Here is a 25,876-nt window from a genome sequence, read left to right as displayed (position 1 = left end):
CGCTAAAACACCCCATCACCCAGAGTCATTCCGCCATGCGGCACGTGTCTGCTGTGCTGCCGTGTGGATGGGACTCCCCGACCCTGGGTCTCCCCTGCCTGCCGTGGGGGGCCTAGAGGCTGGGAGCGCACTGGGGCCGGGCTCGCACCGCGCCGCGCACCTGCCCATCTGGGCTTGCCTCCGCTCGGCGTTGGATTGCTCCGGACCCCGCGCCCAAGGCGCGCTCAGTCGAGGTGCCGCTTCCAGGCGCCTGCTGCTGCACGAGGCCCAGATCCTGGCGCTGGCAGGTGAGGCCGGGCAGGGGGAGGGGCCTACCGTGCTCCATGAAAGGGGGGGGTTGAAGGCTGGACCACTTAAAAAAAAATGCTCCCATGGGCTGGGGGGAGGGAGGGAGCAGAAGCAGCGCCCCCCTCCCCACCTCTGCTCCTCAGCGCGAAAGGGGCCCGGGGTGGGGAGAGGGAGAGGGGGGTGGGGGCTCCCCCGAGCACCTCTCCCCCTCCCCTGCAAAACCTACCCTTGCGGCCCACAGCTGTTTTCTTTGGAGAAATATGGCCCTCACCGCTTTCCGAATTGTGCAGGCCTGCTGTAGGCCAGGGTGGGGCATGATAGGAGCCAGAGAGTGGCTGAGTGTGCGCAAGCCCAGCCTTTGGGCAAGGTTGCCTTGAGCCCCGCGCTGCCCGGCTCCCGGCCCCGACCATCCAGCCGCTCACTGGCTGCCCTGCCCGGGAGCCACGCGGCTCAGCCAGACACAGCGTGCTGCCTTGGACCGGCTGAGTTAGCTGCTGGGAAAACCCCAGCTCTGTCAATAGAAGGCGGTGGGAAGTTGGCACAAGCAGTGCAAAGACACGGGGGTTTGCACAAGAGAGGGTCTGCTGGTGATTTGTGGTGGAAGAAGGGGCCTGGGCAAGGACGTCCCACATCACCTTTGCACCCTTCTTATGCTGGGTCACTCCGGGGCATCCAGTTTGTGGCCAGCCCCAGAGGCCTGTCTAAATTACAGCAACCGGCAAGGGCTACCTGCCTGGAATCTCGGCAGAGGCCTTGCCCCAGCTCGGCCCCTTCTGTCCCACTCCATCCCCACACCCAGCGTGGTTCCTATGCCAGCGGTCACCAAGGGATCCCCAGAAAGCAACTTTATTCCCTCAGTGCTTGGGTAGGGTTGCCAGATGGTTGAAACGAAAATACCAACCACCCCCCCCAAAAAAAACATTCTGTTGAAGGGGGAAAAAAAAGGAGGGAAGACCAAAAGTTGTTGAGCAAAAAAAAAGGACTCCAAGAACTTAAGCCAAAAAATAAAATAGCATGCTCCGGGGTTGAGCACTAAGACCCCGAGGAAAGCATTGCTTCCCCTAGGTCTTTTGGCAGGCAGACATTTTGTGCCGGCAGCCTTGGGGAGCCAGGTAAGCATGGGGGTTGGGGGGGCGTGGGTGCTGGCGCTGAATATTTCTAGGGTTGCCAGGTGCCCGGCACTTTTGCCTCCTGGCTGGGGAAAAATTCAGAAAATATTGGACATTTTTTACCGGACAGGAACCGAAAATCCCGGACTGTCCGGGTGAATATTGGAAACCTGGCAACCCTAGGGGCCTGAGGGAATCCTCCGTGGCCAGATACCCGACATAAAGAGTCCAGGAGAGAGCTGCTGATCTCCTCCCTGAGCTACTCCTGTGCTCATGGATTTAGGGGACAATCGTGGCTAAAGCAGGTCATTGTTTTCGGGTGGAAGTGTGACTAAAAAAAAATTTTATTATGAACTTTTATAAAAATCAAGGTCTGCCTCCCCCAGTCAAGCACCAGATCCCTGGCCAAGGTAAATTTGCATAATCAACCCAGCTCCTTTGCTTTACGCCCATTGAGGGTCTGGCCCAGGGTGTATTTCCATGCCTGCTGACGGTGTTGTCTGAGTAAATAAGTCCCGGACCATGAGGTTCCAGATGAACGCAGCCCCGTTAAGGTGGTGGCTAGAGCTAGTGGGAATATTTCCAGATGAAGAGGGCTTCCTTGGAACATGCTGTTTCATTAAGCTAGATATTTTCCACAGGAACATGGCCTGTTTTGATTCTTTTTTTTAAAATTGAAATGGACCTTTTTGGCCTTATTGGAATAGAAGGTTTGGATTTTTCATTTAGAAATAAAGTAGCGGTTTGGAAGGCATTTAACTGATCATTAGGTTATAGAGAGAGCGGCCAAATGAAAAGTCAAGATGAGGAAGAACATGGATTCTGCTTTTGTCCATAGAATGTTTCAATTTGCCTCAGCGTTCCCCACAGGACTTTCAAAATGGTGGCATTTCGCAAGGAATGGAAATGCCACCTCTTCGCCAGTTCTCGAGCTGCCTCAGTGACCCTATTGCCCGTCGTCATGTAGCCCCATTACCTCAGGGGCAAACTGCCGTCTGACATGGCCACTCACCAGTAGGGTTGCCAGATGGTGTAACCAAAAATACCAAACAACTCCCCTGACCGTGGAAAAAATTCTATTGGGGAAAAAAGGGGGAGACCAAAGTTGTTGAGAAAAAAAAAGGACCTCAAGAGTTAAGCAATTAAATAAAACAGCATTAAAACAGCTTTAAGTGCGTGCAGAGTCAGAATAGGGATAGCAAGACGGGAGCGGTTGAGCACTAAGGCCCAGGGAAGGCATTGCTTCCCCTTGCTTCAGTTCTTTAGGCTTTTTGCTGCGGCCATTTTGTTTTCTTGATAGAGACTGAATGCAGTTTCCCTGCGGAACCAGATAAACGGGGGTCCTGGGGTGGGGGGCAGTCCGGGGGCTGGGCCCAGTTGCTGAGTGTGTTGTAGGGTTGCCAGGTGTCCAGTATTTTTGCCTCCTGGCTTGGAAAAAAAATCAGAAAGTACCGGACATTTCAAGTGTCTGGTATTTTCTGATTTTTTTTTTATGGGACAGGAGGTGAAAATACCGGACTATCTGGGTCAATACCGGACACCTGGCAACCCTACTCACCAGAGGCAAGGGGGGTGGACTTGCTGCCTTTGCCTACCCTGGCTGCCTCTCTGCAGCTCTAGTATCCCTCAGGCCACGGTGGCTGGGCCCCGGCCTGGGGCTACTCAGTCTGGAGCCCCCCCTGCCTTTCCCCAGCTCTGCTCTGTCCATGGTGCCCTGACTAGCCGGCAGCTAGGTCCTTCCGCATGCTCAGCTTCGCCAGCCATCTCTTTTATACAGCCCTCCTGGGCTCTGATTGGCTGCTGCAAGGCCTCTTGTAATTGACGCCCTAGCTACAGCCGTCCCCCCAGGGCGATTTTAACTCTTTTTATGCCTGTCGCGGGGTGACCCACCCTGCTAGAGGGTTGGCATGTCTTTTATCAACAGAAGTTGAGCCTATGAGAAATTTATGGAGTATAGCAGGGCTGAGCAAGATGTGGCCTGGGGGGCGGATCCGACCCTTGGACTGAATCTGGCCGCTTTCTATTTATATCCTCCTGTCCGGGCCACTGAATTTCCAGGCGGTGGCTCAGGCAACAAGATCCTATTTAAATGGCTCATGGTGATACCCCAGCAACAGCCCTTTAAATAGCTGCAGCAATCCCAGGCACTTGCCAAGCAACAAGATAGCGGCAGGGCCAGGAGCCGTGAGCCCTTTGCTGTGTTTTTCATTCAAAGCCTCCAGCCCCAGACAAGTCTGGGGGGTGGCTAGTCCCCAGCCCTGCCCCTTCCACCCCAGACCCCATCCCTTCCAGGGGTGGGGTGGAGGTGGAGCTGGTCCAAGGCCATGTACCAAAATTTATTCAGTGGCCTCCCTGAGAAAATGATTGCCCACCCTTGGCATGTCAGGTTTCCGTGGAGCTTTGTAGGAAGTGCGGACATTATGTATGGTTGAGTTTCACTGTTCCAGCATCAACGCTTTATACATTGTGCCTCGTGGCCTGCTGAACCAATAGCTTTGCACTCAATAATCTTATTTTTGTGCAGGTTCCTACCAACAAAATAAAGGAAGATGGAAAACAGTATGTGACGATCCAAGCCCAAAGTCCACATTTCACTCTGGAGAAGGTCATTTTGCTCACCTTCCACAGCGGCTACATCTTCATCCAGACAGACAAAACCATCTACACACCTGGATCTACAGGTACGGCCTTCTCCTAGCCCCTTTTGGTAGCTGGGGGTGCCGACTTCATTTTAGAGCCAAAGCAGGTTGTGTCGTGTGGTTCAGCTTTTGGATACAAGAGGAGCCAGTAAAAACACTTCAGATAGACTCTTGTTAACTTTATTATGCACAGAATAGTAAAGGAAAGCAGTGCACGCTTACAGAGATCTATTTCAATACACAGGATAGTTAGTACAGAGTCATTGAGTCCAATCCCCTGCTCAAAGCAGGACCAACCCCAGTCAAATAATCCCAGCGAGGGATTTGTCACACCTGGTCTTGAAAACCTTCAGGGATGGAGATTCCACGCCCTCCCTAGGGAACCTGTCCCAGTGCTTCACCGCCCTCCTAGGAAAATAGGTTTTCTTAATATCCAACCTAGACCTCCCCCACTGCAACTTGAGCCCATTGCTCCTTGTTCTGCCATCCGTCACTACTGAGAACAGCCTCTCTCCATCCTCTTTGGAACCTCCCTTCAGGGCATTGAAGGCTGCTCTCAAATCCCCCCTCACTCTTCTCTTCTGCAGACTAAACAAACCCAAATCCCTCACCCTCTCCTCATAGGTCATGTGCTCCAGCCCCCTCATCATTTTGGTCAACCTCCACTGGACCCTCTCCAATGCATCCACATCCTTTCTATAGTGGGGGGCCCAGAACTGGACACAATACTCCAGATGTGGCCTCACCAGAGCCGAATGAAGGGGAATAATCACTTCTCTGGATCTGCTGGCAATTCTCCCACCAATGCATCCCAATTTGTCATTAGAGCCCTCGCCCCATCAGCAGGCTTGTGCAGAAGTGTTGTGAGGCACCCACAGAAAAGATGTGCAGATTAAACCTCAATGGGACTGGGATATGGACTCTGTCACTTCAAAATTATTTTTCAGTCCCATTCTAGGTTGGTAGCCCCAAAGCCAGGGCATGTCGTAGCTGTACTGTGACCTGTGGGAAATAAATTCTTTTGATCTCCTAGTGGCATGTACAGGTAGTCACAAAGCCATCTGAAGCTGCTCGTGTGGACTGATGGAAACAAATCCCAAAAGTACAAACCTAAGAATGGCCACCTTGAGTCGGACCTGTGACCTATCTAGGCCGGTCTTCGACTCTGACGGTGATCAGAGTCAGGTACTTCATACGACATGGTCCAGTGGCTATTAGCCAAGATGGTCAATCTTCCATGGAATTAGCTCATTCTGTTTTGAGTCCAGTTATACTTTTGACTGCAGCAAGGAGTTCTACCAGTTGTGGTGAAGAAGAACTTCCTTTTGTTTGTTTTAAACACGCTGCCGATTAATGTCATCTTCCCCCGTGTCTCCGATGTTTCAATCAAATGACTCAGAACAACTCACACTGTGCTCTGCTTAATGTTAAGTAAACCAGTCCAAAGCCTGGCCAGAGCAATTAACCAGGAATTTGCCTTTTGATGTTTTTCAGTCAAATATCGAATCTTTGAGGCGGGTCACCATCTGGAACCATTGTCAAAACCAGTGTCTGTTGAATTTCAAGTAAGACATTTTCCTGTCACTTTGTCACCGTGTCTAGGTGTAGAGAATTGAGGTTTGGAAACTTGACCTTTTTAACCAACATCACTGAAGGGAATCTCTCAGAGTGTGTCTACACAGCAGCGCTATTGTGGGACAACAGACGTTATTCCGAAATAACTTTGCGAGCAGTTCCGTTATTTTGAAATTTTGAAATTACGGGTGGCTTCTTCCAGATTCTGTAAACCTCATGCCACGAGGAATAACGGCTCTTCCGAAATTGCTATTCCGGAGTAGTAATTGTGTGGACGCTCCACTGGTGCTATTTCAAAAGAGCTCCTCCCCCAGGTCATGCAAATATTACTCCCCCGTGCTTCCTAGGGTACTAAATCTAGGTGGCACGTCCACATTAGGGGAGCCTGCCTCGGACTAATTTTGATGTGTCCCTGTTGCATAGAGGCGCTATTTCGAAATAAACTATTTGGCTATGTCTACACTGGCATGATTTTCCGAAAATGCTTTTCACGGAAAAGTTTTCCATTAAAAGCATTTTCGGAAAAACACGTCTAGATTGGCAGGATGCTTTTCCGCAAAAAAGCCCCGAAAAAGCGGAAAAGCGTCCATGGCCAATTTAGACGCGATTTTCCGCAAAAAAGCCCCGATCACCATTTTTGCAATCGGGGCTTTTTTGCGGAAAACAGTACTGTGCTGTCTACACTGGCCCTTTTGCAGAAAAATCTTTCGAAAAAAGACTTTTGCCCGAACAGGAGCAGCATAGTATTTCCGGAAAAGCACTGACGATCTTACATGAGATCGTCAGTGCTTTTTCGGAAATTCAAGCGGCCAGTGTAGACAGCTGGCAAGTTTTTCCGCAAAAGCAGATGATTTTGCGGAAAAACTTGCCAGTCTAGAGACAGCCTTTCAGAGTCTTTTTTCCGGAATAGCTTATTCTGAAATAAGTGTGCAGTGTATAGACGTGACCTCGTACAGCAATCTGAAAGAGAAGAGGTGGGTGGGGTGATATCTTTTATTGGATCAACTTCTGTTAGTGGAAAGAGACAAAACTTGGAGCTCCACAGAGCTCGTCTTCAGGTCTGTGTGTATCAGCACAAGACTCTCTCATAGCCTGGGACCAATACTGCAAACATAAAACCAGGATTGGAATAGAAGATAAGTTAGGTGCTAATTGAAGCTAACTGTGAGCCTAATACATGAAAAGTTTCCTTCTGTCATTGAGTAGGAAGGTTCTATGGGTCTGGAGGGGCAGCTGTGCTGGTCTGGAGGTTTTGTGGCTCTGGGAGGGGGGACGTTGTGTAGCATTGGAGCAAGGTTCGGAAAGGAAACCAGGCAGTATTTTGGGACGGTGGAAAGATTGCCAATCCGGCATGGCTTTGATGTGGCAGCTAGGAATAGGCCTGGTCTTTGCTGAAACAATTTTCTCCCAGACAATGATATTTTGACAAAAGAGCACAACGTTGTTCATGAAATGAACCGTTTTGATGAAGTGCCTGCCAAAATTACTTTCAAATGGGGGGGGAGGAAATGATTTCGACGAAACCTCCAAGTTTTGTTTAAAAACGTGTTTTTGTTTAAAAATATATTTATTTATTTCATACTGTCCCTTTTATTGTGACATTGTTTCAGGGTAGTAGGCACTACCGCTATGAGCTGTCATAGCATGGCATTCTACAACAGTAGGCATTCGATTTGCGTGGCGTTATTTGTAAAATCACTGTGGCCTCGTCTAGGCTAGAGCAGGCAGGCCGGCTTAAGTACTGCGTAGCTGGATTCGGCTTGCCTTAAGCTGAGCCTCCGCAGAGTCTACACTACAAGCTTCCGCTGGCTTCTCTTCCTCCTCACCGAATGAGGAGTACAGGCTGCCGGTGGGGGCTGCCCTCAGAGTTCAATTTGGGAGTCTACACTAGACCGGCACAATCGAAAGCTAGAAGATAGACCTCCAGAGGGTCGATCTTCTCCGTAACGAAGACGTACCCTAAAAGCAGGACCTGCTTAGCATTAGGAGAAACATCTGGTCTTAATTTTTGTTCAAAGCTCTAATTCTCCTGGGTGGGTTGTGTGGAAAGAGCTTGGCACTTTGAACGAGGCATGAAAACAAGCCCTTGGGGTCCTGTTTGTCGGGGTCGCTCTTTTCAGCACCTTGCAAAAAGGGTTCCCTTGTCCAAAGAGTTGCCCTGCAGCTTAGGTCGATATAAGTTAGCTTGCTCTGGGGTGTGAATTAGCTATTCCCTGGGTGATGTAATTTGAGGGGCCCCAGGCAAGGTTGGGGGGGGCAGCTCTGGAAAGGGGCGGAGCCTCAGGCAGAAGGGGCAGAGTCAAGGGCAGCCAGCCCTCAGCACCGCCTGGACTGTGGCACTCCGCCCCGTAGTGCCTTCCCCTCCAGTGCTGCCTGGAGTATACCATGTGGTACCCCCGCATCCCCAGGCAGCCTTAAGAACCTCCTGGAGCACTCCAGCAGAGCGCCAGTGGCGATTAAAAGGGCCCCTTTGAATCACCAAGCACCTCCCCGGACCCAAGCGCTGGCGTGGACTGCGTTACATCAGCGGGAGAGTTCTCCCAGCCACGTAGCTACTGCCACTTGCAGGGGCTGGTGGGCTTGGGGTGAGCTCTCTCCCGCTGGCGTGGAGCATCTGCACTAGCTGTGTGTGGCACGGTGCGCCTCCCCACGTGAGTGCCTCCTGCTGGTCATCTTGTGGCTCAGCACCACGGGTCCATGCACTGACTTCGGGCAGGCCGTGGCCCACCCCTTCTGCTCAGGGACCCAGGCCACTCCAAAGGCCACCGAGTCCTCTTCCAGACACAGCCCTTCAGCCGTGCCACGCTCTGTGCTCCCCTCCTCCGGAGGCCAGGACGCCATCCAACAGGCCAGCCATTTCCTCGGTGGCAAGTGGGAGGATGGGGCCCCGGACCCATGTGCTACCCTGGTCCCAGCCCCAGGGCCCTGTAGATGCTGCAGCCCCTCCTCCTGCTCCCCTGGGCCACGTCCCGGTGGTCCTAGCACCTTCTTTGCCCTCACCTCTGATCCTGCCCAGGACTGCTCCGTCCAGTTTGCCTCTTCTGCCCTGCAGTTCTTATATGGTCCGGCTTGGCCACTCGTCTCAGCCCCTCCCCTACCTGCTGTTTTCTGCTCTGCCTCCTTACAGCTCCATTAACCCCTTCCAGCCTAGTGTGGAATGAATACCCCGTCACACCGTGCTAGAACATAAGAACGGCCAGACGGGGTCAGACCAAAGGTCCATCCAACCCTGTCTGCCAACAGTGGCCAATACCAGGTGTCCCAGAGGGAGGGAAACCAACCGGGAATCCTCATGTGATCCCTCCCCTGTCACCCATTTCCAGACAAACAGGCTAGGGACACCATTCCTACCCAGCCTGGCTAATAGCCATTGATGGACCCAACCTCCATGAATATATCTAGTTCTTTTTTGAACCCTGTTAAAGTCCTGGTCTTCACAACATCCTCCGGCAAGGAGTTCCACAGGTGGACTATGCGCTGAGTGAAGAAAAACTTCCTTTTGTTTTAAACCTGCTGCCTATTCATTGCATTTGGTGACCCCTAGTTCTTATATTGTAGGAACAAGTAAATAACTTTTCCTTATTCACTTTTTCCATACCAGTTGTGATTTTATAGACCTCTATCCTATCCCCCCTTTGTCTCCTCTTTTCTAAGCTGAAAAGTCCAAGTCTTTTTAATCTCTCTTCATAGGGGACCCATTCCAAACCCTTAATAATTTTTGTTGCCCTTTTTGGAACCTTTTCCAAAGGCACAGCTGCACCATTTTAAGCACTTTTGCAGCGTGTTGCCTTTGACAGGGGCCAACAGGGCCCCACTGTGATGCAAGCGCAAGACAGTGATTCCCCCCCCACCCCGGCCACCTCATGTCCCTCCCTAGGTGCATCTAAGGGCCGCTGTCAAATTCTGAAGTTCAGACGTTTTTGAAAGTGGCGTCTCTTTGTTCTCCGCAGAGGGAGGGGGCTCGGGGATGGTTCATCAAGCGCTCTCCTTCTGTCCTCACTGCACTTTGCAGCTTAACAAGAGAGGCACCCAGTGCCCATAGGTGCTTAGCGACACCCACTCATTTTTTCCCCATGGGCACACCAGCCCTGGCACCCTCGCGGACCAAGCATCTATGCGCCCAGAAATCCCAGTTCCTCTGTCCCCCCAAGGAGGAGTGTGCTGCCGTAGGTTGGTCCCCTTTCCACCACCGCTCCTGCAGAAGAAGCGGCCGGTGTGAGCCCTCCCGATACAACAGTTGAGAACGAAGGCAGTTGTGGCTCGAAAGGAGAATCCCTTGGCGCAGCGAGTTATGATGCAACACAAAGTCCCAAAAAGTGCGTCTGGGGGTTCATTGCTCCTCTTGGTGGCTCACAGAGTTGGGGTCCCTCTCCCCAATGTTCAGCCAGTGGCAGAGCTCACAGGCCCCAGGACCAGAAACTTCATGACAGGGCCGTCGCGGGGAGACGGGGCAGGGCAATCCCCCTCTGCCCCAGCTCCCATCCCAGCTCTTCCCGCCCCGCTCTGCCTTCTCCCACCCCAATGCACCCCTTCCCTGAAGCCTCTTCCCTGAGTGACACAGCCCAGGGGATTTCCGGGTGACCTGGTATGGGACGGCACCAGGAGTCAGCCCCCCAACTCGGGAGCCGCAGGAAGCAGAGTCACCCAGCTGGGAGATGGAGCAAGCTGCTGTATCACTCTACTTCCTGCAGCTCCCGCCGCTTGCAGTGAGTGAGGGGGGCCCCACCCCACCCCATGCTTCCCAGGCATCCCCCAGTCCACCCTGGGCCTCACAGACTAACCTCAGTAAGGGGGACCTAGGCTGGGATAGCCCTGGTTCATGCAAACACCCCCCTTCTCTCCGTGAAAGATGGGGGAGAGTCTTTCCCCCTCCTCTGTTCTACTGGAAGGACCGTCTGGGTCGTTATTCATAGACGGGGCAAGTCACCGTCTCCTGTACTGTTCCCCTTTGACCGCCAAGCGGCTTAGATTGTTTGCTGTTGTCTTTGCTTGTCTGTTTCCCATCAATAGTCTTACAAGGGAGCCAGGCTCGACAACTGGACCTGGCATTTCCTTGCCTGCTAAAGCAGGGGTGGGGAACCTAAGGCCCCTGGCTTGCCTGGATCCTGCCCCTGAGGCTTGGGGCTCCCCACCCCAGCATTGGTGTGTGTGTGTGTTGGCTCCAGTCCCCCCACCGCCTCCCCATTGGGATAGAGCACACAAAATCTGGTCGCCTAGGGCACACCACACACTGAAATGCAAGGGGAATGCGGGGAGGGGCCACGCCAGTGAGGGGTTGTTTCGCTTTCCCCCCCCTTTTTGTCTTTGTGGGCAGCCCCCAATTGATTTTTCTGTGGGGCAGCAGCCCCCACCCCAAAAGAGGTTTCCTACCCCTGTGCTAAACAAAGAGGGGTGCATGAATTGTTCTTCACCTAGACCCTAGTGGCTCACTATTCCATCAAGGCCTTAAAACAGTTTCAGTGTTCAGTTACACATTATCCCTTAAATATTACCCGTACATACATCTCACCAGAGTCACTCTTATTTTTCCCCACCCCTACTCTGTCCTGCGGTCCCACCCATGCCCTGCCCCCTCCCCTAAGACCCTGCCTCTTCCTGTCCTGTCTCCACCCACTCCCCCATGCATCCGTCTAAGCACCACTCTCTGTCCTCGCCCCAAAACCCATCCCCAAACAGCTGAGGCTGGTGGGTGCTGAGCAAACTTGCAATGGCTGAGTCTTGATAAGTTACAAGCTTTCGAAAGATAACACCCCCTGCAAGACATGTGCTTGGTGTAGTAAGTTTGTCAGTTCTGAAGTCGAGTTATTGGCCGATCTTTTCCAGCTGGGCTCTGTGACCCATCAGCCAAAGCAGCAGAGGCCACTGAGTTAAACCTCAGAATCTTTTATCAGAAACTCCACAAAGAGGACTCACAGGCTTGTGTTGTACAAAATAATTCACAGCGATTTCTGACCCCTCTAAATTCCAACCCGATCTCTCTTGCCAGACACCTGAGGGCATTACTGTGCGGAGAGAATCTGTGATTTCACCCTTCATAGTCGGGATCTTTCCTATGACCCATCGCTTGCCTGAAATTATCCCGTAAGTTGCCTTAATCATCGCTGTGGGTGGAGTTAATAAAGACCTCCAGGGGCCCAGCAGGGAAACAGAAGATTGATGCATGTGAATCATTAGCTAATTCATCTACAAGCATCCCCCAGAGAGCTGGAGTAAATAAGCTCTGAAGCAGCTGTGTCCCCATGTAACACAGTGTTTGTGACACAGAGATTGCCAGAATGGATCAGAATCAATGTCCATCCAGTCCAATATTCTGTCGCCAAAAGTGACGCCACCAGATGGTGCACAGCAGTGTTTCTTAAACTTTTTAAGACCGAGGAACACCAAACAATTTTTTTTATGGGGAACACCGAGGATTTTTTTGTTGAGGGGAAAAAAAAAAGCCCCCAGGGAAAAAAAAGGCTTGAATTCTGTTCTCTCTGTGGCACACCTCCGACTGCCTCACCACACACCGGTGTGCCTTGGAACACACTTTAAGAAATGCCGGTGCACAGTATGGTATAAGAACCTTTGCAGCAGGCAGATGTGGGCTAACATTACCATGACGGTGTCGTCCTGATCTCTGATATTTAGAGCAGGGATGTAATAGTGGAGTTGATTGACCGATAAGCAAAAGCTCGTCTGTTAATGCTACAGACAACATGCATTTCCCCTTCTACTCCAGTAAATTTTGTAGCAGGCTGGCCAGCAGCCCAGCTCAGTCCTGGTTTACACTGGGTCTGGGACCTACCCCCGCAGCAGCGCTGCATTTCAAGTGTATTAGGAGCCAGGCGAGCAGGCAGCCTGGCTCAGTTCCAGCTCGTTCCAGGTCTGGGAGCTCAGACCCCCCTTACGCAGGACTGGGGCTGTTGCCACCTCGCGCTGCTGCCTCTGTATCAGAGGCAGCAATGCAGGGTGACAGGCAGCTGGTCTGTGTGAGGAGCTGGTTTTTCAACTGGCTCCCCTTGTGGACCAGCTTGCTCCTGGCACCCCATGCTGCTGCTTCTGATACAGAGGCAGCAGTGCGGGCTGGCAGGGGGCTCCTCAGGAGTGGGGCCGGAGTGCACTGGCTGTTGGCCCAGTCCCTAGGCACTACAGAATAGTCAAGTAACTGATAAAAAATTCATGAGGTTACTCGACTATTCAATTAACCGATATTTAACATCCCAAATTAGAGACTGGGTTATGCCTTATGGCGTGAGGTTTCAGAACCTTCCAGTATTGTTAGCATGAGCTGTTCTTCCTCTTTGGGGTCCAGTCCCTTTTGGATGGAGAACCTGTCAGAATTTGTCCTCCTACCCAACGTCTGTCACCCTGGTTTTGTTGAGCTCACGATACCCCTTGGACTAGGCAACCCTACATGAGATTGCCAGACGCCAAGAAGGCGAACAGTCATTTTGTGGACCTGAAGACCTCTTAGAATCAATGCACGGGTTGGGTTCAGCAGCGAGGCCAATAAAATGTGCTGGAGACAGAAGAGGGCCAGTGAGACATAGCAAAGTATGTTAAGTTCAACCCTTTGTCTTTTCACTTTCCCCTCTAGTTTGGGGACGTGGAAGATTGTGGCGAGCTACAAAGACTCCCCTCAGCAGACCTTCAGTGCGCAGTTTGATGTTAAAGAGTATGGTAAGGATCCCACCGCTGCCCTTCATCTGTCCCACAGCGCTCTCCTCTTGCTAATCTCCTGAACCCTGTGTAGAGGTGACATGTTACCCAGTGCGGCTTTACCATGCTACAAGTTGCACCCTTCCCCCGGCTCAACGTTCTCTCCTTCCCCCTCATTTCTCTAGTGCTTCCAAGTTTCGAAGTTACACTGGAGCTATCTGAGAAGTTTTTTTACATCGATGGCAACGAGAACCTCACAATTTATGTCAACGCAAGGTGGGTCTCCCTGTGAGCTAGTGGAGCAGAAGGAGACGCAGTGCATCATGGGAGGCCCTAGCCATGGAGCATTGTGGGAGATGTTGTATGATTGGGCGCTCTGGACCCAGAGAGGAGAATGGAGATTTAAGACAATAGAACTATAAGTCTGCATTGCCAGATTTAAGTATTTGGGGGTTTGGCCAAAATATTTGTTTTTAGGCATTTAGTTTCGCATTCAAATAAATCCCTCCCCCAGCCTTGTGGAAAGCAGATGATTCATATAGAAAATGTTGCTTGGTACATAACCCAACTGGCCACTGAAAAAACAGTTTAGAGGGGAATTTTTCAGCACACTCTGCTCCCAAAGTGACGTTACTTCTGGTTAGGCGCTTCTTCTTCTTCTTCTGGCTCATGAGCAAAGTCCGTGGTTTGCACTCAGATTCATCATCCATGATTTCTGCCGTTGCCTCCAGCTTGCACAGCACATGGCAGTGACTTGAAAACAAATGGACTAGTTCAGTTTGATCAGTGACTGGGCCACCCAAAACCAAGGGCACGTGCTAGCTTTCAAGAGATCACAGTGGAAATTTCTTGGCTATAACCCCCCAAGCCAGCACCATAGATTCTCAGGAGGTTTCCTCTCCTCTTTCAGGTTCCTCTATGGGAATGAATTACAAGGCACGGCCTTTGTCCTCTTTGGAGTGAAGATTGGTGATGAGAAGAAGAGCATCCCGCAGTCTCTCCAGAGAATTGAGGTAACTCCTGTTCTCGGAGGCGGAGGGGGAAATGCTGGGGAAGTGATGGGCCCTTACAAATAAAGTTATGAAGAACTTTTCCAAAGGTACATCACCTTGAGGCTTTTCTACGCTGGCACGTTTCACCACCAAAAACTGCTTTTTGTTGTCAAAACAATGTGAGCATTTACAGATTTGTCGGGAAACCCCACACAGTTTGAGCGACAAAAAACGTCCACCGCTGCGAGAGACTGCTGTCTTTTCCCCTCCCTTTATTGTTGACAAAGAGCCAGGGAGGACTCCGCTAGGGTTTTTTGTGTGGAGAGAACTGGCTTCTGCTGCTATCCCACAATGCCTGCCCTGATGGCTCTGCTCAGTGTTTTGTGATCTCTGCTGCCCTGCAGGCCTGTCTCCTTTCAAAGCTCCAGGAAGTATCTGACAGCTGAATGAGCTGTCAGGACAAACCAGCCGTGGCTAACCCGCGGCTCATAAGCTGTATGCGGCTCTTCCCCTCCTCCCTCCCTGCATCAGTGTGGCTCATGAAGCCGTCCCCATGCTCCTGAGAACGGCCCCCGCCTCCTGGCTCCTCTGTGCTCACTGGGTCATGGGAGCTGTTCGGTGCTTCCAATATGGTAGCGACTGGCGGGAGCCTGCTGAGGCCAAAAAGCATAAAAATGCAGTCCTCACACGCTTCTTAAAGGGGCAGGCCTTTTTTTCTTTGCCGTACAACTTTTGGAGCAAATCATTGGAGTGCTCCTGTTCTGTCCTGCTAGGAACACAGCGATAGGCAGGCTGCTGCTGGGGGGGAGGGCTGGAGAGACGGCTGTGCTGCTTTGAAAGCCCTCAGCACGGAGAGCTCCCAGGCAATCCCAAGAAGCGCAAGGATCAGCTCTGCCTTCCCACCACCCCCACAATGCTTTGCTCTGCCTGTCTACAGGGTGCTCCACTCTTCTTTCCCACCATGCTGCACTGTGGGATGCTCACCCACAATGCTTTGCTCTGTCTGTTGCCAGAAGTGCTGTCCATGTGAACGTGAAACGTTGAGAATGGGAGGCAGAAAAATTGATTCAGCCGGTTTTGCACATCGACAGCACTTTTGTTGCCAAATTTTCCCAGTGTAGACCTGGCTTTAGTCAGGTGTTTACCTCCAGTGCCACCTTGGAGTCAAGGTCAGGGCTGGGAGGGGACATGAGATGGAGAAGAACCAATGTGTGTGACCCTCGTAGGTTCCCCCTTAACTCCCCCTCATTTCCAAGGTGTTCTTAAGTATCAAGAGCTACATGGCTCCTTGGCTTTTTGCCTCTCTCCCACCAGCGGGCTGCAAGGCTGTGGGCAGACCATTGGCCTGAGTTTCTGTGCTTCTGTGATCCTCACTGGCCCGTCTGCTTCACACCACTCGCTCTGCAGCCAACGAGCTCCGTGGAAACCCTGGACCATCCCCACCACTCATAGCAAAACAGGCTACAATCCGGGCCACTCTAGCGACCATCCCCTGGCTGCGGGTAGAAGACCAGCCTTGAGCGGGGGGAGGAACGTGTCCGCTGCTCTAAACGCATGCAAGTGAAGGGAGCAGGCAGCTGCGCGTGTGTGGACGTGCTTACGACGTTAAGAAACCCTTTCCCTTTTTCTAGATCACGGAAGGGAACGGGGAGGCGAAGCTAACCCGTGAGATGCTGCAGGCCCGTTTCGTCAACCTCACTGAGCTCATCGGCCACACCATCTACGTCATGGCGACGGTTTTGACGGAGTCTGGTGAGCAAGCGTTTTGTCTGGAGCGGTGCCAAGCTGAGTCCTGACAGCCTGTGATTTGTGCACAATTCCAGGCATAGCTTTAAATCTCTGTCCCTTTGTGGCTCGGCTCCCATGTACCTTAGAAACACCAGAACAGACCCCACCATTGATTACAATGGCACAGACTGTAACCATAATAGATTTATTTCTGACTGGCGGAGTGTCCCCGAGGTGGGGGGGAGTCACTCGGCCCTGCACCCCCATCCTCAGCCAGAGGTGACTCTGAGCCAGCAGGCAGAACAGAAGGTTCATTAGGTGACGGGGACACAGCGTGGAACAGACTTGTCGGCACAGGAACCAGAAGCCGTCAGCACAATCCATCTTGGGGAGGAGGGGCAAAGCCAGGGCCCTGACCCACCCCGTGCACTCCAAGCCAGCGAGACTGACTCATCCCCAGCTCCTGGTCCCAGCTCTCCCCCCAGCCAGACTCGTCTTCTGGCCTTTGTCCACCTTTCCCGGGCAAAATGCGTCACCTGGTCACACCCATTTCTCGGGATCACGTTACGAAGGGCATCAGCCATTGTGTATGTGTGGGAGGCTGGAACACTGAAATTCCCACCCCCACCTAGGCATCGGGGCAGTGCCAGGGGAGCTGAGGCACGCCCACGGGGTTACTACAGCCTGGTAGAACTCGCATGTAACATAATAAGGGGATTGCTATCCCCACTTTATCACGCAGCAGGGAAGGCAAAATCTGCATTGGTCCTGAAAGAGTGGTCTTCACCCACCCCTTTGGCTTCTCTCCGCAGGCAGCGACATGGTGGAAGCCGAGAGAACCGGAATTAACATCGTCACGTCTCCCTATGAGATCCACTTCACAAAAACGTCCAAGTACTTCAAGCCGGGGATGCCCTTTGAACTCATGGTAACGGCTCTTCTGCCTTTCTTGTGTCTCTATCTGAAGCCAGAGGGGCTCCAGGGACCTCCATTCATGGGGATGTAACTGGGATTGGAATCTGGCTCTAGGCTGACAATGTGTCGGGCAGCAGGGTAGGGGCATTGGATCAGGGCTGGGTGATAAAAGGTCCATGAGCCGGATGCGGCCCTGCCAAGCCATTTGATCCAGCCCGACACCCAGCCGCTCCCCCACACCCTGACCTAGGGACAGGGGAGCGCACGAAGTCTCCTCCCCCACCAGGGGTGCGCGGCACCAGGGGGAACCGCCAGCTGCTCCAAATGGCTGGCGATTCTCTCTAGGTGCCACACACCCTAGCAGGGCTGGGGTGAGGGGCGTGAGCCTTCACGTGTTCCCCCTCCCCAGGCCAATCAGGGGCGGGGGAGTCTGAGAAGCCTCCTTCCCTGCCCCCTCCACTGCCAGGGGTCGGCTGCGCCTAGAGAGAACAGCCCCTTCCTGCCTGAAGGCCCGCTCCTGCCAAACATTTGTGAAGTGGGCCCCCGGCAAAAATTGTTGCCCAGTCCTGGTCTGCCTTATTTTTGTCTCCTCTAACCAACGCTGTCCAATAACCCCTTTGTTGCCCAGGTCTATGTTACCAACCCCGATGGCTCGCCAGCCGCCCACGTCCCCGTGAAAATCAATGGCTCCCAGGAGTCCCGGCAGACTCAGCAAGATGGGACGGCGAAGCTGATTATCAACACGCTGGTGGAGAACTCGCTGTTAAACATCACCGTGAGGGAACCCTTCGCATGAGGGGCTGGGGGAGTTGTGGGCACCCCTGGGGAAACCCTCTCCGGCCAACACTGTGGCATTGTACAGATCCCAAATCAGTCATGAGCAACGGGCGCTCCTCTTTCACCCAGCAGGCCGCGGGTGGCCATCATTCTCCCGATGCTGGGTGGGCTCCAGCCACATGCCGGCTGGCTTGCACCAGCGGCAGTACCTGTGGGGGGGGAGGTGCAAGTGTCTGGCAATGAGCTAGAGGAACGGGCTGTGTGTTCGGTGAGCCTGTGACTGCCCGGAGGGCTGATGGGCTGAGGCGTGGAAGCGGGCGCTCGAGATGTTTCTTCACCACATCGTTGTTCAAACTCAGCGGCTAAAAACATTCACCAACATGAAATGAGTTTGGGCAGTGTCAGGCTGGTTCATCCTGCATAGGAGTCGCCTCCTGGCTACCGGCCTTCGCAGAGAAGCCAGTGACTGTCCAGTGAGGCCTTGGCCTTCCCCGCTTCTCACGTCCGGCGAGACTTTCTCCCCCTCCTCCCCATCCAGCGGAGCCTTTTTTTCCTCCCCCATCTGCCAGGGGCATTTTGTGCCCCAGTCCCCCCCTCCCCCCTTTATCTCTCAAAGGTCTTTTCTCCCCCATCCAACAGGAGCCTTTTCTCTCCCCTATCCACCTTCTCCCCTCTGACCTGACAGGGCCTTTTCTTCCTCTCCTCCCCGCCGATCTAGATGGGCCTTCTACCCCCTCCCCATCTAGTGTGGCTTTTTCTCTCACCTTCCCCTCACCTTCCCCCTCCATCTGGCAAGGCCTTTTCTCCCCCCATTTCCAGCAGAGCCATTTCTTCCCCTGTCTGGTGGGTGCCTTTTGCCCCCGCACCCCATCCAGCAGAGGTGTTTTCTTCCCTCCCCATCCAGTAAGGGTCTTTTGTCGTCCCCCGCCAATTCAGTGACAGCCTTTCCTCCCCATCCTGTCTGGTAGGGGCCTTTTCTGCCCCCCCCCCAGTCTGGCAAGGGTCTTTTCTCTCCCCCCCCCGCCCCACCCTGTTTAGCAAGGACCTTCTCTCTCTCTCTCCCACCCCCTACACTCCTGTGCTGCAGCCAAGGGTTTTGGGGGAACAGATTGGGGTAGGGAGGCCACTTACCCAGTCCAGTGGGTGGCCAGATGGTAAGCCCCAGTCCTAGCTGGCCACTCTTGGTGGTGCGGCTGCCCCCAGTGGTCACTCTGCACTATAGTGTCCCTCTGAACAGCCCCCTCCCTTTCCATGTTATGGAAAACAGTCCCAGTCCAGGCACCTCCCATTTTCCTGTCACAACCTAACCCTGACCTTGTTTAAGTTAGATGAAGAGGAAGCTGCCTCCCAAATTTGGTAGTCCTAGAGGAGGTTTAAGAGGAGTTCTTGAGCAAACAGACACACAGACAGGCAGATGCATGTCTAAAATATATAGCTAGATTTAGAGTCCAGACTCCAATTTTCACAAAAATGACACAAATCTGCAGTAACTCCACTGGACCTGCTCTGGATTTACGCCCGTGTAACGGAGAACAGAATTTGGCCCAGACTGAGGTGTCCAAAGCTCCGGCTCAAATTTAGTTTAACTCTGTTTTTCTCCCCTGATACTTCCAGGTAAAAACTGACCATTCAGTCCTCCCGGAGACTCGCCAGGCTCGTAAGTCCATGGTGGCCGAACCCTATCAGACCCAAGGAGGATCAAAAAATTATCTCCATTTAGCAGTCTCCTCTACTGACATCAAAGCTGGAAACAACTTACTTGTGAGTTTCCTCCTGAGAATGGATGACCCAAGTGTAGAGAACAGGATCAAGTACTTCACCTACCTGGTAAGTGTAGTGCTTGAGGTTCATGAGTTCTCCTTTTTCATCCAGAGCAGGGACAGGCAATAATTTTTGGTGGGGGGCCACTCCAAGACCTTGATAAGTGGTCAAGGGCCGCACTTTTCTGTGGAGAGAGTGTGGGGTGTAGGGGGGAGGTTGGGTACAGAAGGGTGCACAGGCTAAGGGACTGGGGTGCCGGAGATGGTGCGAGGTGTGAGGGGGTGTTTGGGGAAGGAGGGGGGTTGTGACCTGGGTCAGGAAATTGGGGTGTAGGGTCAGGGAGGGTATGTCTACACTACCCCGCTAGTTCGAACTAGCGGGGTAATGTATGCATACCGCACTTGCTAATGAAGCCCGGGATTTGAATTTCCCGGGCTTCATTAGCATAAGCGGGGAGCCGCCATTTTTAAATCCCCGCTGCTTCGAACCCCGTGTAGCGCGGCTACACGGGGCTCGAACTAGGTAGTTCGGACTAGGGTCCTATTCCGAACTACCGTTACTCCTCGAACTAGGAGGGTAGTGTAGACATACCCGGAGGGAGTGTGGGTGCAGGGGTATGTCTATACTACAAAGTTAATTCGAACTAACAGACGTTAGTTCGAACTAACTTTGATAGGCGCTACACACGCGACCCGCTAGTTTGAACTTAATTTGAACTAGCGGAGCACTTAATTCGAACTAGGTAAACCTTATTCCACGAGGACTAACGCCTAGTTCGAATTAACTAGTTTGAATTAAGGGCTGTGTAGCCACTTAATTCGAACTAGTGGGAGGCTAGCCCTCCCCAGCTTTCCCTGGTGGCCACTCTGGCCACCACCAGGGAAACTCTTCTGCCCCCCTCCCGGCCCCGGAGCCCTTAAAGGTGCACAGTCTGGCTACGGTGCCCGTGCCAGGTGCAAGCCTGCCAGCACCCAGCCAGCAGACCCTGCACCTGGCACGGCACGAACCAGCCACCCACTGCCACCCAGCCCTCCGCCTCTTCCCGGGACCATCCTGGCGGCTCCCAGGAGCCTGCCCAGGTCTGCAAGAGGTGGGTGCTCACCTGGTCTAGTGCAGAGATCGTGGACCTCATCCACAACCTCCGCACTAGGCACAGGAAAGTGGCCATCTAGGGAAGGAGAGCTGCCAGCCTGGCCACCCAGGAGCAGGTTTGCATGAAAATTAGGGTGGTCCAGTGAGACCCCCGACCCTGAGCTTAGAACATAAAAACATAAGAATGGTCGTACTGGGTCAGACCAAAGGTCCATCTAGCCCAGTAGCCTGTCTGCCGACAGCGGCCAACACTAGGGACCCTGGAGGGGATGGACCAAAGACAGTGACCAAGCCATTTGTCTCATGCCATCCATCTCCAGCCTTCCACAAACAGAGGCCAAGGACACCATTTCTATCCCCTGGCTAATAGCACTCCATGGACCCAACCTGCATGAATTTATCTCACTTCTCTTTAAACTCTGTTAGGGTATATCTACACTACAAAGTTAGTTCGAACTAACGAACGTTAGTTCGAACTAACTTTCATAGGCGCTACACTAGCGCTCCGTTAGTTCGAATTTAATTCGAACTAACGGAGCGCTTAGTTCGAACTAGGTAATCCTCATTCCACAAGGACTAACGCCTAGTTCGAATTTACTAGTTCGAATTAAGGGCTGTGTAGACCCTTAATTCGAACTAGTGGGAGGCTAGCCCTCCCCAGCTTTCCCTGGTGGCCACTCTGGCCAGCACCAGGGAAACACGTCTGCCCCTCTCCTGGCCCCGGACCCCTTAAAGGGGAACGGGCTGGCTACGGTGCCCGTGCCAGGTGCAAGACTGCCAGCACCCAGCCAGCAGACCCTGCACCTGGCACGGATCGAGCCACCCACCCGATGCCCCCCAGCCCTCTCCCTCTTCCCGGGACCAGGCTGGCGGTTCCCGGGAGCTTTCCCGGGACCGCAAGAGGCGGGCACCCGCCTGGGCTAGTGCGGACATCGTGGACCTTGTCCACGATGTCCGCACTAGGCACAGTAAAGTGGCCGTCTAGGGCAGGAGAGCTGCCAGCCTGGCCACCCAGGAGCAGGTGTGCAAGAGAATCAAAGGGGTCCACTGAGACCCCCGACCCTGAGCCCTGAGCTTACAATGGCCGTACTGGGTCAGACCAAAGGTCCATCTAGCCCAGTAGCCTGTCTGCCGACAGCGGCCAACCCTAGGGACCCTGGAGGGGATGGACCGAAGACAGTGACCAAGCCATTTGTCTCGTGCCATCCCTCTCCAGCCTTCCACAAATCTTGGGCAGGGACACCACTTCTACCCCCTGGCTAACACCACTCCATGGACCCAGCCTCCATGACTTGATCTCACTTCCCTTTAATCTCTGTTCCAGTTCTAGCCTTCACAGCCTCCTGCAGCAAGGAGTTCCACAGGTTGACTCTTTGCTTTGTGAAGAACAACTTTCTGTTACTAGTTTGAAGCCTGCTACCCATTCCTTTCCTTTGGTGTCCTCTAGTCCTTCTTTATAGGAACTAATGCAGAACTTTTCTGTATGCACCCTCTCCACCCAACTCCTGCTTTTAGAGACCTCTATCCTGTCCCCCCTCCGTCTCCTCTTTTCTAAGCTGAAAAGTCCCAGTCTCTTTAGCCTCTCTTCATATGGGACCTGTTCCCAACCCCTGATCATTTTAGTTGCCCTCCCCTCTCCCAGCCTCTCTTTTCCCCTCTCCCACCTCCTTTTCCCAGTCTCCCCCAGTTTTGTTCAATAAAGACAGATTCCATTTTGGAAGACACGTTATCTTTATTTTGTACATCAAGAAGAGGGGCTAGGGAAGGGTAAGTGGAAGGAGGTGAGGGAGGAATGGGGCACGAGCCGCCGATGGGGAGGACTGGGCTGGCTCTGCGGGCTTCTGGGGGTGGAAGCTCTCCTGCAGCCCCCCAATTGCCCCCTCTTCCCAGATGGCAGCCTGCGGCAAGTGCAGCCGGGCTGATGGCCGAGTGCTGTGATGTGCCCAGTGTGGGTACTCCGGGCACTCCAAGCCAGGACTGCTTTGCAAGCGGGGCACCCCTGAGAACTGTTTGTCCGGGGTGGGGGTCGGGACCCTTTAAGCGCAGCCCTCGGCTAGCCTGAGACAGCATCTCCACGCTCTAAGTCCTCCTCTGATGCCCTGCCGGCACTGCTTCCAGCCATCCTTAAGCCCGGTTCAGGGTCCACTTAATGTGGACGCGCTAGTTCGAATTAGCAAAACGCCAGTTCGAACTAGTTTTTAGTTCTAGATGCGTTAGTTCGAATTAGCTTAGTTTGAATTAACTAATTCGAACTAAGTTAGTTCGAATTAGCGCTGTAGTGTAGGCATACCCTCATAGTTCTAGCCTTCACAGCATCCTGCAGCAAGGAGTTCCACAGGTTGACTATTTGCTTTGTGAACAAGAACTTTCTGTTATTAGTTTGAAGCCTGCTACCCATTCATTTCATTTGGTGTCCCCTAGTCCTTCTTTTATGGGAACTAATGAAGAACTTTTCTGTATGCACCCTCTCCACATCGCTCTTGCTTTTATAGACCTCTATCATATCCCCCCTGAGTCTCCTCTTTCCTAAGCTGAAAAGTCTGTTTCTTTAGCCTCTCTTCATATGGGACCTGTTCCAAACCCCTGATCATTTTAGTTGCCCTCCCCTCTCCCACCCTCTCTCTTCCCCTCTCCCACCCCCTTTTCCCAGTCTCCCCCAGTTTTGTTCAATAAAGAGAGTTTCTATTTTTGAACACATGTGTCCTTTATTTTGTACATCAGGAAGGGGGGCTAGGGAGGGGTAAGTGGAAGGAGGTGAGGGAGGAATGGGGTATGAGCCCCCAATGGGGAGGACTGGGGTGTCTCTGCGGGCTCTTCGGGGTGGAAGCTCTCCTGCAGCCCCCCCGATTGACTCCCCCCCCCCTCGGATGGCAGCCTGCGGCAAGTGCAGCCAAGCTGATGGCCGAGTGCTGTGATGTGCCCAGTGTGGGCACTCAGGGCACTCCAAGCCAGGACAGATTTGCAAGCGGGGAACCCCTGAGAACTGTCTGTCTGGGATGGGGTTCGGGTCCCTTTAAGCACAGCCCTCAGCTAGCCTGAGACAGCAGCTCCACACTCTAAGTCCTAATCTGATGCCCTGCCGGCACTGCTTCCGGCCAGCCTTAACCTCAGTTCAGGGTCCACTCAATGTGGACATGCTAGTTCAAATTAGCAAAACGCTAATTTGAACTAGTTTTTAGGTCTAGATGCGTTAGTTCGAATTAGCTTAGTTCGAATTAACTAATTCGAATTAAGTTAGTTCGAATTAGTGGTGTAGTGTAGACATACCCCAGGAGAGGATTCTGGCCTGGGGGAGGGATGTAGGTGGGGGGACCAGGTCTAGGAGGGAGTTGTTACCTGGGGTAGGGGGTGCAGAGGGTTTGGATGGTGATCTGGGGGAGGGGCTGGGGTGCCAGAGGCAGGCGCTGGCTGGGAGGAGTTTACCTAAGTGTCTCCTGGCCAGGGGCCTGCAATATCCCAAGGCAGGCTGGGCTCCCGCCTGTTGCAGCCCCAGCCCCTTGAAAATGCAGCCTGCCCCCTCCACATGGATTTCAGCACGGGGTGGGGGAAGAGGCTTGCACTGCCCCAGCATCTTGGGCCAATTTCTGAGCTCTGATTGGCTGTCTGTTTCCAGCCAATTGGAGCTAGAGATTGATGGAGGTCAGTTCTTATTGGTCAGTTGTTTCAGGGGCTGAGTTTTAAACTGAGGCAGCTGCGTGAGCCCGAGGGTCCCGGCCGCGGGTCCGATCCAGTGGCTTGGTGGCCCGGATCTGGCCCCCCAGGCCATATTTTGCCCAGCCCCGATGCAGACACCGAAGACTCCATAGTGACGTAGAAACAGGGCTTCGGTTGTTATTATTACAACCTATTTCCTGGAGCCCTCCCACGAACATGGTTTAAAAACTCCATGGGATTGGAAATATTTACCGGCAAGCTCCACACCTAAGGTCCAGGTCCTCTAGTTTCCAGCCAGTTCCCACCACTGTAGATTTTAATGCATCTCTGAACACGTGTTCCATTCCCCTGTTAGATCCTGAACAAAGGGAAGGTCATTCGTGTAGGGAGACAGCCAAAGGAGGCAGGACAGCATATGGTGACCATGTCCCTGCTCATCACGCCTGACCTCATCCCGTCATTCCGCATCATGGCGTACTACCACGTCGGATATTCAGAGATTGTAGCAGACTCGGTGTGGATAGATGTCCAAGACTCGTGCATGGGAACGGTAAGTTGATTTTCTCTCTGGTCTGGGCACGTTAATACAAATTGCCCCTACTTTTCATAAAACAACCACTATTCTCCAAGGTTTTCTCCTCCCTTTGAGGTTCAGACTTCCTTTTCCTCCTCCGTTAGCCCAGGGGAGACCAAGGCACCTTTCAGACCTGCCCGGAGAAAAGAAACAAGCAAAAAGTCATTTTTAGGGCTAGTGGAACAGAATAGCTCAATTGAGCAATAGCCCAACAAAGAGGTTCCTTAGCAATGCAGTAGAAAGATAGCTGGAAATTAAGGTCTATGAATAGATTCCTTTGGAATCTAGAATCAGCTTCAAGTTTACTTGGCTTTCTAATGCCCAGAAAAGAAAGCAATGGCTTCTTCTGCTATAAAATAACCCCCTTGCTTCCCCCTTTTCCAAACAGCTGGTGGTGAAAGGAGCCACTAAAGCAGACAGTAAAACCCAAAAGCCAGCTTCCAGTATGGACATCAAAGTGGAAGGAGACGCTGGAGCCCTCGTTGGGCTGGTGGCTGTGGATAAGGCAGTCTACGTTCTGAACAAGAAGCACAAGATTTCACAAAAGAAGGTGCGGCATGAAAAAATTGGGACCTTGATTGGGAGCAGTGGTGTGCTTTTTGTGGTGGAATGTGCTGAGCTGAGATTTGTTTGATGTAGGTTGAACCTCTCTAATCCAGAACTCTGTCGTCTAGAAACATCCGTCATCTGGGATGATTTGAGTTAGCCAGGTGTCCACTTTTCACGAGTGTGCCCAAGTTTTCTACGGTCCCATAAAGTTTGTTGACAGCCACCAGTCCTGGCTGTTATTTAGCTCTAATTTACCCCCAAATGTCCTCTCACAACCCAGTAAGCCATGGAAGTGTTGGCAATGCTACTAGACAATATTGACCTCCCGTAGTCAGGAAAATTCTCTTGTTTGGAACCTGACGGTTCCTGTAATAGCCAGAAATGTTGACTTGCAGCCTATGGTGTGGAGTGGGCTCTTCTTCGGACTCAAAGTCGGGTTGAGGCCATTCAGTCCTAAAATGGCCGACCTTAAAGTAGTGGAGGGCACCCCGCAGCCCTCATGCAGCCCATCAAGCAAAAGCCCTCTGCATCAGCTGGAGGTGGCTAGGATCTTGCATGGTCCAGCTAGGCAGCGTTCTGCAG

At 52.8% G+C, this 25,876-nt stretch overlaps 1 protein-coding gene across 3 annotated transcripts in view; it reads left to right on the top strand.

Annotated features, from left to right (window-relative positions):
* LOC102456878 (complement C3) overlaps nucleotides 1-25,876 on the top strand; it is a 93,876-nt gene that overhangs the window by 3,214 nt on the left and 64,786 nt on the right. For all 3 annotated transcript variants that reach the window (XM_075902307.2, XM_075902306.2, XM_089774859.1), the window contains exons 3-14: nucleotides 3,922-4,078; nucleotides 5,531-5,601; nucleotides 11,598-11,692; nucleotides 13,191-13,273; nucleotides 13,438-13,528; nucleotides 14,163-14,265; nucleotides 15,876-15,996; nucleotides 16,785-16,900; nucleotides 17,516-17,662; nucleotides 19,279-19,491; nucleotides 24,527-24,721; nucleotides 25,134-25,295. In XM_075902307.2, coding sequence (XP_075758422.2) covers nucleotides 3,922-4,078; nucleotides 5,531-5,601; nucleotides 11,598-11,692; nucleotides 13,191-13,273; nucleotides 13,438-13,528; nucleotides 14,163-14,265; nucleotides 15,876-15,996; nucleotides 16,785-16,900; nucleotides 17,516-17,662; nucleotides 19,279-19,491; nucleotides 24,527-24,721; nucleotides 25,134-25,295 — 1,554 coding nt within the window. The remainder of the gene's footprint in view (nucleotides 1-3,921; nucleotides 4,079-5,530; nucleotides 5,602-11,597; nucleotides 11,693-13,190; nucleotides 13,274-13,437; nucleotides 13,529-14,162; nucleotides 14,266-15,875; nucleotides 15,997-16,784; nucleotides 16,901-17,515; nucleotides 17,663-19,278; nucleotides 19,492-24,526; nucleotides 24,722-25,133; nucleotides 25,296-25,876) is intronic.

The sequence above is a fragment of the Pelodiscus sinensis genome, chromosome 31 (genome assembly GCF_052426305.1).
Source record: "Pelodiscus sinensis isolate ZL-2025 chromosome 31, ASM5242630v1, whole genome shotgun sequence".
In the NCBI taxonomy this organism is placed as follows: Eukaryota; Metazoa; Chordata; order Testudines; family Trionychidae; genus Pelodiscus; species Pelodiscus sinensis.
Note: the sequence above shows the minus strand (reverse complement) of the source record. Positions and strands in the feature narration are given on the sequence as shown.